We start from the raw sequence: 18,540 nt of genomic DNA on the forward strand, positions 1-18,540 counted from the left end.
ACACCCTGTCGTCTTTTTTTGGAGTTGTGCTCATGACAGTAAAATCATTTTACTTCATAAGAGGAACGGTCGAACTTTTGATAATTATCTTTATCATTTTTGTTTTGTAAACCAGGTTCTTTTTAACTATTAAGTTGTATGCGCCTCGAAAGTGAAAGACTTAAACTTTTGCTCAAGCTTTCCTCAAGGAATCTTTCAACTATCCTCTTTCAAAATTACAAATGGAAATTAGGGGTCACCGGGCAAATTTGCTTACCAGAGAAACAAAATGCCCCAAGATATACCCATATCTGAAATTCAAAATGGCCGCCAACCCCATGTTAACTCCATGATGAAAAATTAAATACTGGATTTTCGCAAAACTAAGACGGTGAAAGTTTTTCTTTCTCCAAGAGCTTTAAAATGGACCACCACAAGTGGTAGATCAGAAAAGAATAAAAGCTTGAGAATCCGAATATCTGTCCCCAAGGTGCGTTCTTCCTTAATTCGTCAGTCTCTCGAGCGTGACGAAATACAAAGCATCGGCTTTGCCAAAATGCCACGTTAGTGTTCACAAATGAATTCTAGTCCTTACGAACATTAATTTTCAAAACAATAACATCGAACTGTTTTTCAAGTACAAAGAAAGTACTTGGTAAGTGTACAGAAAAGTATTTTAGAACGCGTCAAAAGTACAAAAATACTCTATCGCCGAACGAAACGCTTCAGAAAGGACCATAGTATAGTAATATGTAACAGTTTTTAGGTGGATCTGTATATAATTGCGGAAAAATTCAAAATTAACAATCTCGCAAACAAAAGATACGTTTTAGCTATGTTTTACCCAAAACATGTCCATAGTGTCCAATCGAAGTACTTTATTAGTCTTTACAAATGACGCCCTGCTACGGGAAGAGCAATAAAGGGGTCGAGCAAATGGTATGCCTAGCCATGCAGGAAGGACTGAATCTACCGAATATCTGGAATGCATGCCGACAGGTGCTAAAACCGAGTATGTCTGAGTTCGTTGTAGCATTTAACTGTCCTTCAGTTTCCTAATGCATAAAACTGAGACCAATGGGTTTGGTGTGACTGCCGTTAAAAGGAACAGGTATATGCAAAATCAATTACATTTTATTTTTCATGAATATAATTTCTTTTTCATGAATATAATTATTTTTTGTTCTTTAAAGGTACAATCGAATAGTAGTTGAGTGACGTAAACTCTAATGCGTAACAATTCATCAAACCTCCATAGAAGGTATTCTGTTCAGCCCCGATGAAAAAATATTTAAACAACACAAACTTTATCGGGTAAACTTCTCAAAAAGATATTTAATTGCCCTTTACGTAAATATACTTTTTTTTGAATATGTCGGTTTCAAACCATGTAATTATCAACGTAGTCAGAATTTGCTTTTCGTAGGCATATATAACTAATGATATCGTCATTGGACTCACGTCTGAATTGCGATGCTATATTTGAAGAACAATGTCAATAAAATCGATAAAGTAGATTCTCTACAGACACCTTTAGCTACTACGGATCGAATGTGTAAATGTTTGCCAGTATAGTTACGTGGATGCTAAATTATTTGAAGAGGTCTACACGGGACGATATACATGTACTTACTTTTGCATCACGCTGTGATATTTCAGTACTTGAGTCAGTTTTAGCTGATTTGATGAGTTCATTCTCGTAATTATCCAAACTCTGCATCGCTGTAGCCTTGTACTGTGGTTAAGGTTATCGTGGTCATGTAACATTTGATGTAAATCTGTAAAATCGTGCTCAATAAATAGGGATAATTATATACGAAACATACCGGCTGCGAGACCACAGAGAGAATAGTTTGGTAAAAGACAAAGATATCGTACGCAATGAAATATGCACAGTCCGAGTCAAGTTTGAAAATTAATGATGTCTAATGATGTCAAGTGATGAACTTTGAAGTACTGTTACAGTCTAACTCAGCTTTTTGAGTCTTTCATCACCTTTTCAAAATGAAATTTGACACTTCAACTATTAAGGAGAAATGGATAACCCTGCAGAAATACCAGTTCCTGGGAAAATAAACAAGAGACCAATAGACCCTAGACTTAGTTCAAGTCGGTGAATTTAAAAAATTGCATTATTTGCAATAGTTTATCTTGTGTCTCTCTTATTTCATACAAACCTATTTGGAATTTGGCAGCCCAGGCGAGGTCTTCCAGGCGATTCAATGCGTTACGTTTGAGTCTGCTTGGTATAGCGAGTTAGTTTCTGCTCTCCTGTATACGTACACCCACTCATCGCGTTCACCCCACTCACACTTTTCAAATGAAATAGAACACAAATCATCTTGTCAACCCCACTCAAAAATTCACAAATCACATACTTGGACCAAGTCTAAATAAACCCCCCAAATCAGTCAGTTGCTGTAAATGCTACTAAATAACACATTGGAGAAACGTTTTATAAAGTTAAATGTGCTCTCAATCATTTCGCACTTCACCCTCTTCACTTGGTACTTGTGCCTTAAAGGATGTTTCTCTTTTTGAAAAAAAGCTGTTCGAAACATTTTGAAAGAAACTAGGTCAACATGTCACTTGTCAGAGTCACGATCTTTCAAAGAGATCTTTCAAAGACATTCAAATCACGTGTCGGAGAAATTCTCAGGGGGAATATTAATCGTCGTAATAGTCTTGTGTTTTTTGTGGTTTTCTCGTCAATAGATCACAAAGATACATATATGTAGTTCGATAAAGGTTTGCATGTCGATTCGGTTATATACTTTAAATGAATCTATTTACAGCTGTGTCCTGGCTCCTCTTCTTTCTACTTCATTCATTCATTCACTCACTCACTCACTCACTCACTCACTCATCCATTCATTCATCCGTTCATCCATCCTCTATTAATGTAGTCCGCACATCGATCGTTACAAAGCCAAATACTTATGCAACATTCGGACTCAAACGATTGTTACTTTTCAGATTTACAGGCAATTTTTGAGATTTACAGACAATTTTGCTACTCAGAAGAACGATGTCTGGTTAGAACAGTAGTGAATCAAAAATATCACTTTTAATGAACTGTACTTACAATAACGTGCTATCACTTTCCATCTCTGATGCCAATCAAGATAAACATAGTGAAAAAAGGCAAAGTCTGTATATTGTTGCTCTTCATTAAAATGTAATGCAATGTTTTCTAATCCAGTAAACACTAGACGACAAACACCCATATATTTTATGTAAATTTACAGTTCAATATAGAACGATATTTGTTATCAGTCTTTTTACATTAAATCCGATGATAATAAGGCAATAGCGAGAACACTTGGTCTTCTTTTTCAAAGTTTTACGAATAACATCGCCATCCATTCACTTCTCCTCGGTTTTAAACGGTCATCGTGACATTTCTACTTGATTTTTTATCCAATCCGTCATCTTACAGTCGAAAGCCGAATTACAGGTTGAGATACCACTATAGCCATCAGAGGAATAAAGTGCCTCGCTCAAGGGCACAACAGCATGCTGTAGTGTCGAACTCACGATCCTTCGATAGTGATTACGCTTCTCTGGACTAATTGGGTCTCAAACTCACCGTCCATCGATAGTGAGTCAAGTGCCATAAACTCTGCAGCTGCCCCGTGTTGCCTCCCTTTAGTAAAATTGTTTGATAATTTGATGACGATAAAATGCAACGATGACAAAAGTGACTATCGGCTTAAGGAAACGTTGATGCAGTCTCGAGCAACCATTGTATATATAAGAAGTGATTAAACATTTCGTGTCAAAATTACCTAAGTCCTATTCATGTCAATAAACTCAAACGGGATCGCAACACTAATGACATCGTGAGTTTTAAAAAAATCCAAGTCAAACAATGAATTGATGGAAAGAACTGTTATCTTTATTCTATAAACTTTCTTCAGAAGTATTTTAACATAACCCTTTTCCTCTTGAATGCCTGTCAAACTTTCATGGGAAAATGTGTCAATCAGCTGTATAATAAATGATATATAACGTGAAATTGTCATAGTTAGAGAACTTTTAGTCACTAGCGAAGGCCTGTCTCATTTTATCTTGGCAAATTGATACTTTAAAACTAGGTATTAAATTCATAACTCTAAATTGTGGGTCAAAGCAACGTATAGTTCCTGTAGTATCATCCGTAATGTCGCTTTAAAATGAATTTTATTGTGTACCATATTTTTGGATTTATGGTTTTCATTTCGTGGCATGTTTAATGTTTTGCAAATCCGATTGCTTACTTTTAGGTAGAAAGTTCACTAATGTTCAATTAAAATGTCGATTTGTATGGACTATGTATAGGCTATGAATAGGATATGTATAGACTATGAATTATAACATGAAATTATCAGATGTAACCCTTACTTTTGTAAAAAGACACTATACTCACGCAAAAAGGGACGACAGAGAAATTAAGAAACGCGCATTTAAACAGAACGAAAGGTTGTATCATCAAATCTTCGCGCATCATATGTTGATGAGTTTACGAATTCTATAGTTTGGCAAACGTTTCCAACGTGAATCCATCACTTTTGTGTTATGCCATTTTCGAGAGCAATTTTTGCGCTTCCTTCAATATGGACATGATAATCAATAGTAATATTCCTTTCAGCTTTTATTATTACTCATGTTTGTATTGATTATATACCGTCTGATGATTTTGAAATGTTTGGTAACAGAAAATATACGAAATTACATCGAACAAACGCTTCAAGTGATGCCACAAGGCATACTCCAGTGAAAACCCAAACACAACCTGCAACGTGTCACTAAACTCGCCCACTTTTCTCTTCCTTTGTAGACATTCTTCTGACAATAACACACGTCAGCCCGACAGTTATTTTGACGAAATGGCGGATATCAGGCGTGATCACCGGAGATGACATCCTTGTGTTTTTGGATCCACCGCATGGCGGGGAGTTTCCATTGCACGTGGACAAAACACAGACCGAGCACAGCTTCACGGGACTTATACCAGCAACGCAATACGGAATATCGGTTTCAGCTTTTATCAACGGTAGGAATGAGACAGCGGTCGTGACAAGATCAACGAGTAAGTTTTAAATTTGACAATATTTCAATTATACTGCATAATTTTATTTATTCATTTTTTATATTTTCATGATCATGATCATAATATGATCATTATTCATTGAAATATTTAATGACGTCATAGAAAACCCATTATAGAAAAGGGACTGGCATTTACGCCAATATGTTCAAATAGATATAAGGTATTTTTTCGCCTAGTTTCATTCATTACACTTTCTATATTATTGTCAGACTTGTGTTTACCCCGGTGACAAAATATGCAGAATGTAATATAAAATTTCGGAACACATATAGTGACAGACGATAAAGCATGCAAAATATTGTGTCGTCAACATAAATAAACGCATGATCGTTTTGCTTACCAATGCAGTCGTTAAAAGCATAACAAATAACTATTCTCAACCACAGTGGGGTCAATGGCAGCTTTGAATTCATACCTAGAGATGAGAACATCTTGTTCAAACATTGAGTTTTTTATGTCTACAAGCCGTGGATCTCTTTTTCGTCAAACATAAGCAATTTAAACGCATTGCCAAATTAAATATACGGGCGAGTCAAACAATTACTGCCATATTTTTATGGACAGTAGGCTTAGGTAATCAAAACTAACAATTGCCTCAGCTTATAGATTATATTTGTGTTAAACATAACACGGTTATGGAGTACCGAGGGTACCAAACACTGCATGACAAAATGCACTTTATTATCACTCTATTTCTATTTCATAGAAAGGTTAAACGTTTATCTATTGAAGTATGTACCATACTGTCTCATTGACTTGTTTGGCGAAATTTTCGATCAAAGCAACATAGAATTGTACAATAACCTATAACTTCGATTTCCCCAGTCTTAAGAGTAAGGAATCTAAATACAATGGATTGGAAATTTGAATGCGCAAAATATAATCGAAAACCTTTCTACAGTACCCCTGAATTTTGACACTGATAGGGAAACGTGTATGACTCTATCTTAACTTTTATGTTCTGGCAATTTTGTTTGCACCGGGTGAAACAAATTTTTCCAATGTGTACTTTTCATAAATGTTTCTAGAAGAATCGAATTGCCCTATTTAGACGTTTCAGCAAGTGGTTATGATCGATTTGAGATAGCAGTGTTGCTTCTCTGCACAGTTTTACTGCCTGCATGTTATATACCAAATGTCTTGCATACACCACGGCAGTTGCTTAAAGTGCCACCTTCATCGTCTTCGATAGCCCAAATTAAACACTAGAAGGCATTGCCCCTGCAGGGTTGAATGCCATCAGAGTGCATTCAAACCTTGTACAAATTACGTTTAAGCTCCGCTCGTCTACATTATTTACAGATTGTACATCTTCCAATTAAACCGAGGCCGCTGTCGTATCTGCACCAGGAGTCTCATTGTCTGGACTTTCACGTGTAACGTGAATAAATTACACAAACACCTTCACCACTTAAAGTTTGTTCGGCAGGAAATTTGTTCCTTGTTTCATTAAAGGGATTTCATCTGTAGCCATGCCATATGGTTGATTCTGTACTCTAGTTAATAGCACATAAGCCTCTTAGGACCTTTCTGCAACACTGCACGCCCGTGAACAATGATGCCGTCAAGAAAATTAAAAGAAAATTCACTTTATTTTTGCAAGAGAGACATGTCTGTTTATGTATAAAATTTCGACAAAACTTTCAGAGGTCCAGCATTGACTTAGTTTGATGTCTACCTTTTCTGTTGCTCTGCTTTTTTGCAGCCAAGAATCCGTGTGACAACAATCCCTGTCAAAATGGCGGAGTCTGCCAACTGGTGATTGGTCTGTACACAGCCTACAGCTGTTATTGTTCGCAATGTTACTCCGGTGAACATTGTGAATACGGTATGTAGCGACTATGTTTTCTCTTCCATGTAAAGAAAATTCGACAAAATCCCTGAAAAACTGATCAAAATGTACATTCCCCTTCAAAATGAAAACTAGATACAGAATGGTCATTACAGTTTCTGAATGGAAAGAGTAGACCAACCTTGTTGGTCAACCGACGTGTTGTGCATCTTGCTGTTAACAGCGGCAATCGTCTGAAATTTGAACAGGTTACTAAATATCCGTACTCCATTTTTGATGCAGAATATAAACAATTCTTATACCCTGTTCCAAAAAAAGAAAGAAAGAATGTTTTTAACCTATGAAGAAACAGCGCGTCGAAATTATGTCAACCATTGAAATTTTTGTCCCTAGGTAGCCCTTTGAAAAAAGTATTATGTATCTTGAATAAAACCTTTCATGCCAAAAATATTGCTTCAATACACTATTAAGCCATTCATTTTAATTTATAAAGTTTAGAGGCATCTCGTTTGTCATTTCACTAGAATTTACTAAGGTCTCGTGATCATCAACAGTGTTTCCGCAATTAGAAACCATCCTGCCCAGACCCTAATTGGTAGATTGTGTGGAGTTATAGACTCTACCTGTTGATGATGATTAATTGCCTGGCGCAGCATGTTAATTAACAGCATCAGATGCAAAGAATAATATTTTTGTTCTGCCGCTCTCGTAAACTTTGTGGCAATGAGCCTGAACGTTTCTTGCCTCTTGTTTAATGAGTCCTTTGAGAAAAGGTCGAATCGGCATGTTTGTCGGAAGATATTACTTTTTACGAGGATCACACATTGGGATGCGATCTGTCACGTTCCGTCATCCTTGAATTCTAATTCACTCATAATATGTGGTGAGGTTCTGTAAATTTTTAATTGATATTGGGGTCCCATGAATTTATTTTCGAAGTTCTTGGTTGATAAGTGGACATGTACATAAAGACAGATAAGAAGACAAATAAAAAACAAACAAACAAACAGACAGACAGACAGACATACAACGCTTTCAACGTATACATCAGCAAGGTTATGTTTCTTATAACATATGAATATTCATTTCATATTCATTTAATTCGGAATAATGGGGTCATAACATTCGTACCTTGAAACCCAAATGCTCTTTAATTGACAGTTGTAACAACAAACAGGGTGATATCGTTCCGAAGCGCTGTTTAACAGACAACCCGTGCGATTTAATCAAGAGAACAGACTTATTGTTATTTCTCTTCCAGAAAATGTATATCGGCATGAATGTAATGATACAAATAAGAATAACGTCAAAACGTATACAATATGTGTTTAAGGTTGCACATATTATATTCCCTCCGAACCATCTTTACTTTCAGTGCCATCACTACCAATACAGTTACTTCAATCAACTTCATGATCTTCATTTAGCCATTTGCATGTGAATGACATTGCTTGACAAGATGAAAACCGATTTTGTTGATGTTTCTCTTCTTGAAGGTCCTGCGGCTTGCGAGAGCAATCCGTGTCAGAATGGAGGTGTGTGTTCTCTGAAGGAAGGCTCTTGTACCGAGTACCAGTGTCAGTGTCCTGACTGTTACACAGGCTACAGCTGTGAAATAGGTAATTGCCGTGTGAATAATTTATATTCTAATGCTGTTTTCCCTCTTCTCGGTTTAATCAACGTCACAGGCGACCTGACTCCTTTCACGAGGCAGGACTATTGTTTAACACCATCATCCATTATATGTATACCTTAGCATTGACTCACTTGGCAATTTGTGAACTGTCCTTAGAATGTCGGATGGCTATTGTAACCTAGTTTGACCTATAAAAAGGGCAAATAATTTGACAACTGACGAGTACTGAGGAAAATGTTGTATTCCTCATGACCTTTTTGGAAAGTTAGAAATTTTGTACAACTGACAAAATAATGTCACCTGATATTTCGAAGAAGCAAAAATTTACATTACAAAATGGTGATGACTGCTAAGAGTATAGTCCGCTTAGAATTGAATTCCCATGATTATCTTTGTTCAGAGAAATGTATGCCTGATTGATATAACCTTCATTACAATGTCGGGATGATGCAAAGCTTAATCTTCGACAAAATTAAATGCTCCGGGGAGGAATCTTATCTCCATATGGCCATCAATTTAAATTTCAAAGTAACCCTTACCAAAGAGTAATGTTCACGGGAGATTATGCCGACGTTGAAAATTTTGAGGCGCCACAAAGGCCCGTATATTTCGTTTTCCACCTCCGTTAGGGAAAGGCAAAATAACTGAGACCGACCCCGAGGCATCGCAAGGTCATCGACTCACAGCAGAAAGCAGCCTAATTATAGAATGGCGCATTTAAATTTAATTATGCGTGCATGTTGTTCGATCATCTTCTGGGAAATTACAATGATGACATTCGTTTTTCTGTCGTTTGGCACTGACGTTCCGACAGCTGCATTCATCAAATGAACTTGTCTGACGTATGGGGTCAGAGATGGTCACAAGGATAAGCAAACTTTAACCACCATTAGTTGTCTTTTGGAAGTACATTCCATCATATTACTTGTGCTCGTAAAACGCAGTTTCTTGTTCGACCCCCAACCATGCCCCCCGATATCGAAATACCCAGTATTCAACTTGTCAACACAGCCAGTATGTGTGTAATGTCTGATGTTATTGATGTTATAGAATGCCAGGCCGTAATAAGACTTATTTCATTTTAGTTGGATTCAACTCAATTAACCACTAATTTTGGATATTGTATATATATATATATATATATATATATATATATATATATATATATATATATATATATATATATGTATGTATGTATGTATGTATGTAAGCTTATGTATATGACAAAAGTCAAGTGTGTTTGTTTTTTTGACCGTCTCCACGCGCGCCCATTGCGATTCTGAATCGAACAATTGGGGTCAAGTTTTTGTATCACGTTTTTGCTCACATTTGTTTCGTGTGTTTCTTGTTTTGTAAAGTAAATTCCCAACTGAATTGCGCCTCTTTCGTTGTCAAAAAACAGGAACACACAGGTGATCATTTTGTGTTTTACGTTAGATGTATAACGTCATCGTATGATCACTTTACGCTGATGACAACGTGTACTCTCGCTGATTTGTAAAAGATCTCACTTTTGTATAAATTGACAAAAGAGTTACGTCATGAAAGTTCCCGTATCAGGAACTTCTGTTGATAGTACAAAGAATTCTTGCTTCAAGTTAGGTAATATTTATTTAGCTCTTTCACGAACGGTCATTGCTTGTCGCTTGAGTAAAAATAATTCTCAAAGAAGTCATTTATCGAAAAATGGATAATACTTTCGCTCTGTCTTCAAGAAGAAAGGGTCTTTCAACGGGGTTTATCAGTTAAATATGGACAATTTCCTTACAAAATACAGACTTTTGAAATCTTCCAATTTTCCAACGAAACGTGTGATACGTTTGAAAGTGGATAGAAGCTGGCTTTGAATTCGTCTAGTAAGACAGAGGAAATCAGAGTTTTGTAAATCTAGACTCTGCAATCTGTATGTAGATTGCGAGCAAACCTTTCCTGAGCGTAAAAGATATTTATTGCCTGTCTTCTGTGCGATTTATTCATGTGTATAAAAGCTATCGATTTATTTAATCGGATTGTAATTTACTCCGTTGTTTAATCATGGCGAGGACAGTACTGAGAAAATACAACAAACTCCTCGACTTTGGCAGCTGTCATGGCGACTGACAAATGTATTGTTGAGTCTCTGATGGGGTGTACTGAACGTGAGAGAAAGTCGTCGCTGGATATTTGCGGCGCTCTATCAGTGACTCGTCGAGGCTTATAGGCAGTGATTTAGCGGAGATGCTGGCTATGCTGTCCGGAGGCATGACCTATAACCGGCAACTTCATCTGAACTCGGGTACATCAAAGTGATAATTGTCACACCAGGCACGCTGACTATAAATACATGACAGCTCGCTTAATAAAGTGAATGATTTTGTAATAATAATGTGCCTATCGTTGATGAAATATAATTGAGCAGCGACGTACCTTACTAATCAGTTAATTAACTCAGTTTTGATGGATATTTTTGCCAAATTAAATATTAATCTATATGGAATGCCGTAATTTTGCTAATTCGCACTCGCTGATGATCAAAACAGGCGTTCGTGTCTGCTATGTTCAATAAAATATTGTCACATTGACGACATATATATAATGTCAGAGTTTATTGGTCATTAGCATTCTGTTGTTTATACCCAAGCGAGTGGCTAAAAATATCTTTCGGGAAATCAGTCGAAGGTGTTCTGTCGACCTGACGGCATCAGGATGTTGCAAAGAAGCTTTCATCAGGCCGCTTTGAAAGTTAACATTTGATGGACTAGATGAATGCGTGATAGTGTGTGATAGACTGTGAGACTTTGACGCTCTGCTGTCTGAAGCCGTGTGTGAATTCATTGACAGTGTATAGTGTATGTGTACCACGTGCATTAATATCAGCCATCTTCAGGGTCAAGTGGTAGAAATTATCGTCAACAAATACGTTTTAGAGTTAGTCTCGTTGAAGGTGATTAATGTGGCGGCAAAGAAATTAGCTGAACACGAAACGACCAGAGTTCGAATCAGCGCACTGATCTGTTGTCTGCTACATAAAAATAGTTCCGTGTCTTCGAGCAACACTGATAACATTCGCCTTTTTTACACAAAATGTATACATGAGAACCGTCAAGAAGCTTTTGCAGTCCTTGGGACTGTAGAATATTTGTACGCAGAGGCCTTATTAAATCTTATACGAGGATTTAATATAGCAGAAAAATTACACGTCGTTGCGTAAAAGGATGTCAAGCGCACCCATGTCCATCCGTCAGTCGACGACGTCATTTCTTCAATATGTTCGAAATCAAATGCTCCATGGTTATTAGGTAATGAATTTACAGTGTGGTCTTCATGCAATCATGTATTACTTAGAGACGAGGACATATTCACGGTGAATGAAAATGTTCGTAGTGTGTACCCCTGTCTCGTCCCGTTAATTCAATTGAAGTAATGGGTTGCTACTTTCTATCTTTTTCATTTTAACGAGATGTTCAAATTTGAAGGGGAAGCGTGTTTTTTTGTCCGTTCCGAATCTAAACGCACTCTGAAGATTAGTCGTCCAATGCCATCACCAGAATGATTCCAGTGACGACTGTCAGATGTGCATTAACACTCAAAGAGAGCGTGTCACAACAAGACGACCGAGGCAATTCTTCCATATTTGGTATATTGCTACATTTCATCAGCTCAAGTGTGGCTTGTAAAAATGTCGACGTCGAACTATAATGAAAAATAAGACGTTTTGAGAAGACATCATTTAGTTATTAGATTTGATATTTTGGGGTTTTTTTAAATACGTGTTTTTATGAGATGGTGCCATTTTGAAAAATATTTCAATTCATGGAAAATAAGTCAGTTATAACTAGACAACATGAATAAACAACAGATACCCCTTCCTTGTATCCCTTTGGAGTTGGTTGAACATTATATTTAAAAGTAATTTATTGTGTATAGTGTCTGTGTGTGTTTAGTTTGATCAGCCAGAACTCGACACGGCATTGCTATCCAAGAAATTACAACCTTGCTGATAAAACTTGCCTGCGTTGCGATCATTGTACCGCGAACTGGTGAAGACGCCACAGCATAAAGTTAGCTATAGAACAACCTTAATTTGCGCTCATCAAATGCCCAGTTGCAATTGTACGGCCGAATCAAATGGTTTTTTTTAAATAAGCAGAAATACACGAGACAGTGTTGCAATTGGTCTAGTTATTAAAAATACTCACTTAACATAATCTTTGGATCGTAACTTCTTATACTTTTCAATTTATTAATAGTCTAATGCAGATTGCTTGTATATTGCTTAAAGCCCCCACTCAATTATCAGATTTATCTTATATAAATATTATTTACTTGATGAAATATTCAATGGAAAACAAAAGAATGACAAACTGTTAATGGGCTATTGACACATTTGCTAATGCGAGAACCTGGGATTGAGAAGGGCGCCTTTAAACAAAAACTGATTTCTCATCATCTGCAGATAACAACGCCTGTCGTTCTAACCCATGTCCTATAAAAGAGGGGTTCAACACTTCCTGCGTACCTTTGGGAGAGCTATGCAATGATTACGAGTGCCGTTGCAATAACCCAGTAGACGGGTGTTTCATCGGCAAAGACTGCGAAAAAGGTGGGTCGCTATTTGTTTCTGTAGATTTTTCGCTCAAGTTTATTCTTCTGTCTTTTCTATAGCATGCTGTAGACTAAAGTGATCCCGTTTAATAAGAATAACATAAATCGTGCACCTTCTTATTTAATCCAGGTCTAAAAAATTGTTTTTAAAAGTAACTATTTTGGTTTGGTATTTTGTTCCTTATATTGTATACTGTTGGCAAAGATCATGGATCAGAGCGAGTCAGAGCATTTAAGTAAGCTGTACACGCCTTTAGGTATGTTTTCGAAAAATGCCATTAGATATGTTAAGATCCCATTTGGCAAATGGATTAAATCAAGCACCTTCAAAACATACACGCGTTGCAACACATTTTTATCACTGGCCGTTCTATCATTCCCTTCTGCTGACTCTCAGTAGGAGCAAATTGAATCCGAAACAATTACGCCAAACTTGATATACTTAGGGCGTGAATGACGACCGTCTCAAGGTAATGCCTAAGGGTTTTGGAAGTCAGGAGTGATTGTGCATTCAGATTTTCTTCATTATTGTGGACAATCACTGCGCTCAATTGGTGTCAACTGCGTGGCTCTAGATTATCGGGCGAAAGTTCACACTTTTGCGTAAATTCCAATCAATTATTGATAACAATCCGGAATAGCATTCAAATTATTTCTCGCAAATTGCAAACTATTTCCTTCAAGATAGTCTTAAAATGTTGACCGGCGGTGCTTTCGATAATTACAACATATTCTTTTATTAGCAGTGACGTATGGCCAATATGATAACGAGGCGGGGCACCCATACACAACTAGCTGCTATCTCCTATCAGAATAATTCGGAGACGAACAGCATTGCTAAGTTGACTATCGCCAGTAGCTAGACGACTAGCGTTGTAAATCTTAAGTTTTCAGGATATTTAGGGAGCTTTCAGTAATTACAGGGGGTAGGCCGGGGGAATGGGGGGAAAGTCACTTTTTAGAAAACATTTCAAGGGGGGGGTCACTTTTTATTAACCTATTTTGGGGGAGGGTCTTTTTTGACAGAAGCTGATTTTATGGCCAAAACTTTGATTATCCATGTGATATTTCCTGAATTGGAAATCACCAACAAAATATGTGCACATCATATAGACAGCCATGCATAGTAAATTGACATTTCAGTGAAATTCCAAAATCAAATTTCTTACACAACCAAAGACTTGTAACCACTCTAGTCTAATCAAGAACAATAATCTAAATAATCAAGCATACATAAATGCACAGATTTATCTAATTTTGTACTGAAAAAAAATCATTCATAGTTTCATCATAGACCGCAATGCATAGTGAATCGACATTTCGGTGAAATTCCAAAAATCACATTTCTTGCACAACCATGGACTCGTAACCACTCTAGTCTAATCAAGACAATAATCTAAATAATCAAGCATACATAAATGCACAGATTTATCTAATTTTGTACTGAAAAAAAACTATTCATAGTTTCATCATAGACTGCAATGCATAGTGAATCAACATTTCAGTGAAATTCCAAAATCAAATTTCTTACAGGATCATGGATTTGTAACCACTCTAGTCTAATAAAGAACAATAATCTAAATAATCAAGCATACATAAATGCACAGATTTATCTTATTTTGTACTGAAAAAAAATTATTCATAGTTTCAACATAGACAGCAATGCATAGTGAATCGACATTTCAGTGAAATTCCAAAATCAAATTTCTTACACAACCATAGACTTGTAACCACTCTAGTCTAATCAAGAAAATTAATATCAATAATCAAGAGTACACAAATGCAAAGATTTACCTATTTTTGTATTGGAAAAAACTATTCATAATTTCATCATAGACACCATGGATAGTGAACCAACTTTTTAGATGAAATTCAGAAATCAATTTCTTGTACACAAATGCACATTTTACTTCCCTATTCAAGCAAAGTACATTTAAATACATTATCAAACATATATAAAATACAGATATAGCATGTTTTGTGGGGGTAAATTGTCAATAATTTGCCTGATAGACTCCATGTATTATGATTTGATATTTTTGGATGAAGCACTAAATCAGCTACATCTTGCCTTCTTATAGTTGTACAAAATATGGTGATCCTCCCTCAAATGTATGAAATACCATATCTCTTCAAAAATTCTTGCGTGATAAATTGCGACTGTCCCTCCAAAAACACCAGCCCTCCCCTCTGTAATTTGTCCCTAACATAATAATTGAACCAATTGTTATGTAAATTAGCTGATACTGTTTTAGTTATTCCTTGGGAAAATACCGCAGTGGTTGGGGGGGAGGGTCAAGTTTTAGAATGTCGGACAGGGGGGGGGGTCACGTGTAAGACAGGAGGATAGGGGGAGGGTCACATTTTACGGTACAGGTGTTCGCGAAATTCCCCCGGCCCACCCCCTGTAATTACTGAAAGCTCCCTTAAGAATAATAGTAATAGAAAGATAAGGTGTAATTTCAAATTATTCTGACCGTTAACTGACGAACAATCCGTTCTTTAGAATGATTTTTCTCCTATAATCGTATCACTTCTTCAATCTCCATGAAACACCTATCTAAGTGCTCTCTCTCTCCCTCTCTCTCTCTCTCTCTCTCTCCCTCTCTCTCTCCTTCTCTCTCTCTCTCTCTCACTGCAATTTCTCTGTAACATAAAGTCTTCTATAAAAATATATATACAAAATTTATGACAAGATCGAGTCTACATTGAGTTTTCGGGACATTTAACACTTCATGCAAACACATCTAAACAATTAAACAATTTACGTTTGACAACTGTACGAGGAATGCACACTTTTAACTTATTTTTCATTATCTATAAAGTTTTCCTATACTCGTTTAATGTAACAAATAGTTTGCAGTGGAGGGAGGACTATGCCGTTTTTGGATCATACAGTGTGTGCTTTGAGTGTCTCATCGTATTCGTTTTCATATTCTGTCGTACAGTGTACAATCCATGCCAACCAAACCCCTGTGTGCACGGGGTGTGTCTGCCGAACGAGAATTCGTGTGACTATAGATGTGACTGTCCCGGATGTTACACCGGCGAAACGTGTGAATCCCGTAAGTATATCTGTGTCGCTGCTATACCAGCATTTTTACAAACCGATGACCGTTAATGTACCCGAAGGTTCAACACAGCTTTAGTCTGGAGGTCGGCAAGTACTAATGTCTGCTACCTGTGTAATAGTTAGAGTCACAAAACGTCGGATTGTATCGCGGCGGCCAACCAGCCGATTTTAATGGGTTTTGCACACGGCATTGTATTCTAATTATGAGAAAAATCATTACAATGTGTTACGTAACTGCCCTTCCATTAATTAGTTTTCCCGACTCTTGACTCCTCACCTGAAAATCTCTAAGCTTCCCCTCTCCCCATGGCCACTAACACTAACACTACCCGCTCCAACCTGTTAATGAGTGTAATTATTTGACTCAACCATTCGTGTTCTTAATTTAAACAGATTTCATGAAAACAACGTGAAAGACACCGTGACAGCTTCGGACGTTTTCGACTGTTTTGTGAATAGGTCCTGTACATGTTATTGTAAAGATTTTGATAAAATTGTAATCACTTAAATCTATCCACGTGAATTGTGTCAGTTTTTTTATTCGATTCAAATTCGAGCTAGCAGCGACAGAGACTCAAAACAGATCGAAATAACTTTGTGAAAATTCTTTGGCTCGGATTTAAAACTAATTAATTTTTACCAGCCAGGAAACGTCAAAATGTCTAAACTTCAGTTGCTATGAAATTTCACAATATTTCTTCCGTATTATGATAAATATAACATCAATAAATGGAATAGGTAATCCTATAATAATTTGAATAGTATTTGCTTGAATTGGATATGGAAAAGAATTTTCTCTTGGCTGTTTGGAATATATATATTGCAATTATATTCAACAAAATTATACGGTTTTAGGTTCCGCCAGTCAGGGAAATCATTAAAAATTTTTGACCGTAATGTTGAAAAGCCTGGCGACAATTATCTGAAAGTGAATTACAAACTTATTGGAATTTCAGTGATTGACATCATCATTGCGAAATGAGGAAATGTTTTGGCGGGAAATCACACAATTCTGCATCCTGTAAAGCCTGCAGGCACTTTTCAAAGCGAAACTGCATAACAAATATGCGTATTACATTCAGAATATTTGGAACCGATTGTGGCTTATTTAAGTATTTCGCGCGAAGCTTAGTTGCATTCATGCAAAAAAATATACACTGAGCCCAGCTCGTTACTAGGTCAACTTTATATTCTTACTTCAAAGGAACATTACGTGCCTTATGCCGTTCAAAGGGATTTGGGAAAATTCGATTTTCAATTTGAAATCTGACGCATAATGCACACTCACACAAACAGCACGTCATATAAATCATGTCAATTTCTTCAATCGATTTCTAAAAATACCCAGTCTGAGGTAAGACGCTCTAAAATCAATCATCTTTTATCGACAAGATAAACCTACAGCATCACGTGATATCTGAGTGATAAATCACCATGTTTTACAATACTTTTACGACTTTCATAAACTATTGACAGCGATAAAGTTTAACATCTCTCAGTGAGGGCCGGAAAGAGTTTTATTGGACTACATTATTCTATCTATCTGGTGTAACCATGGCACCTCACAGTATTTTGGACAATGTATTCAATCACCCTACTTTGATCAAATCTGAGAAAGAACATTATATTCTTTCTGTCTTGCAGGAGTTCAGGCTAATCGTTTGACATGATTTCCTTATTAAACAGACTCCAAAATTCAACTGGTATAATTGCTTCAGTGTAAGAATTTGCGGGTCACATCGTAACAGTTTGGTACATCAGAGCAAGGTGGTTAAACCCACTGAATCATTTACATACAATGCCGCATGATATGTAAATATCGTCACATCTGCGACATGTGTTCGCGAATTCTTTCATAATTACGCGGGTTTGTTTTTTTCCCCCGTTTCATATATGGGAATCGATAACAGAAACTAAAGGTTTTAGTGTCGTCATGGCCAGCTATTCTATTGCTACCCTTCAGATACTTTTATCAAATTCCATACTTTGTAACTGTCTCATGATTTACAGTTTTTTAGAATATTTATACCAATATGAGCAGATTAGATCAGTGTGTCAAGGTGCAAACATGTTCTGTATAAGACTTAGTTTGCAGCAAATGCGCAGAAGTCATTATGTGAACAAATTTCTCAACAATCACAGGGTATGCTTATCATTTTTTAAAGGAGTGACAACGCCATAAACTTTCCACCAATCGCAATGCAAATATTCTGTAATTAAACATGGTGCGATAGAATTTCAGTCAATCAAACAGTGGAATTCATTCCGCGCACATCCCATCTTTCTAGAATTGTCAAAGCAGTGTTCTAGCGCAACATTATGTAGTTAAGGCAGTATAGAAGACGAAGCAAAGACACTCGGAAATACCGTGTCCCGATTAAATG

At 36.7% G+C, this 18,540-nt stretch overlaps 1 protein-coding gene across 1 annotated transcript in view; it reads left to right on the top strand.

The window, feature by feature from the left end:
* LOC139139494 (neurogenic locus notch homolog protein 1-like) overlaps positions 1 to 18,540 on the top strand; it is a 63,508-nt gene that overhangs the window by 26,472 nt on the left and 18,496 nt on the right. Inside the window, exons 2-6 of the mRNA XM_070708408.1 lie at positions 4,799 to 5,050; positions 6,777 to 6,899; positions 8,360 to 8,482; positions 12,935 to 13,081; positions 16,032 to 16,148. Of these exons, the coding sequence (XP_070564509.1) occupies positions 4,799 to 5,050; positions 6,777 to 6,899; positions 8,360 to 8,482; positions 12,935 to 13,081; positions 16,032 to 16,148 (762 nt within the window). The remainder of the gene's footprint in view (positions 1 to 4,798; positions 5,051 to 6,776; positions 6,900 to 8,359; positions 8,483 to 12,934; positions 13,082 to 16,031; positions 16,149 to 18,540) is intronic.

This window comes from Ptychodera flava, chromosome 8 (assembly GCF_041260155.1).
Source record: "Ptychodera flava strain L36383 chromosome 8, AS_Pfla_20210202, whole genome shotgun sequence".
NCBI lineage: Eukaryota > Metazoa > Hemichordata > Enteropneusta > Ptychoderidae > Ptychodera > Ptychodera flava.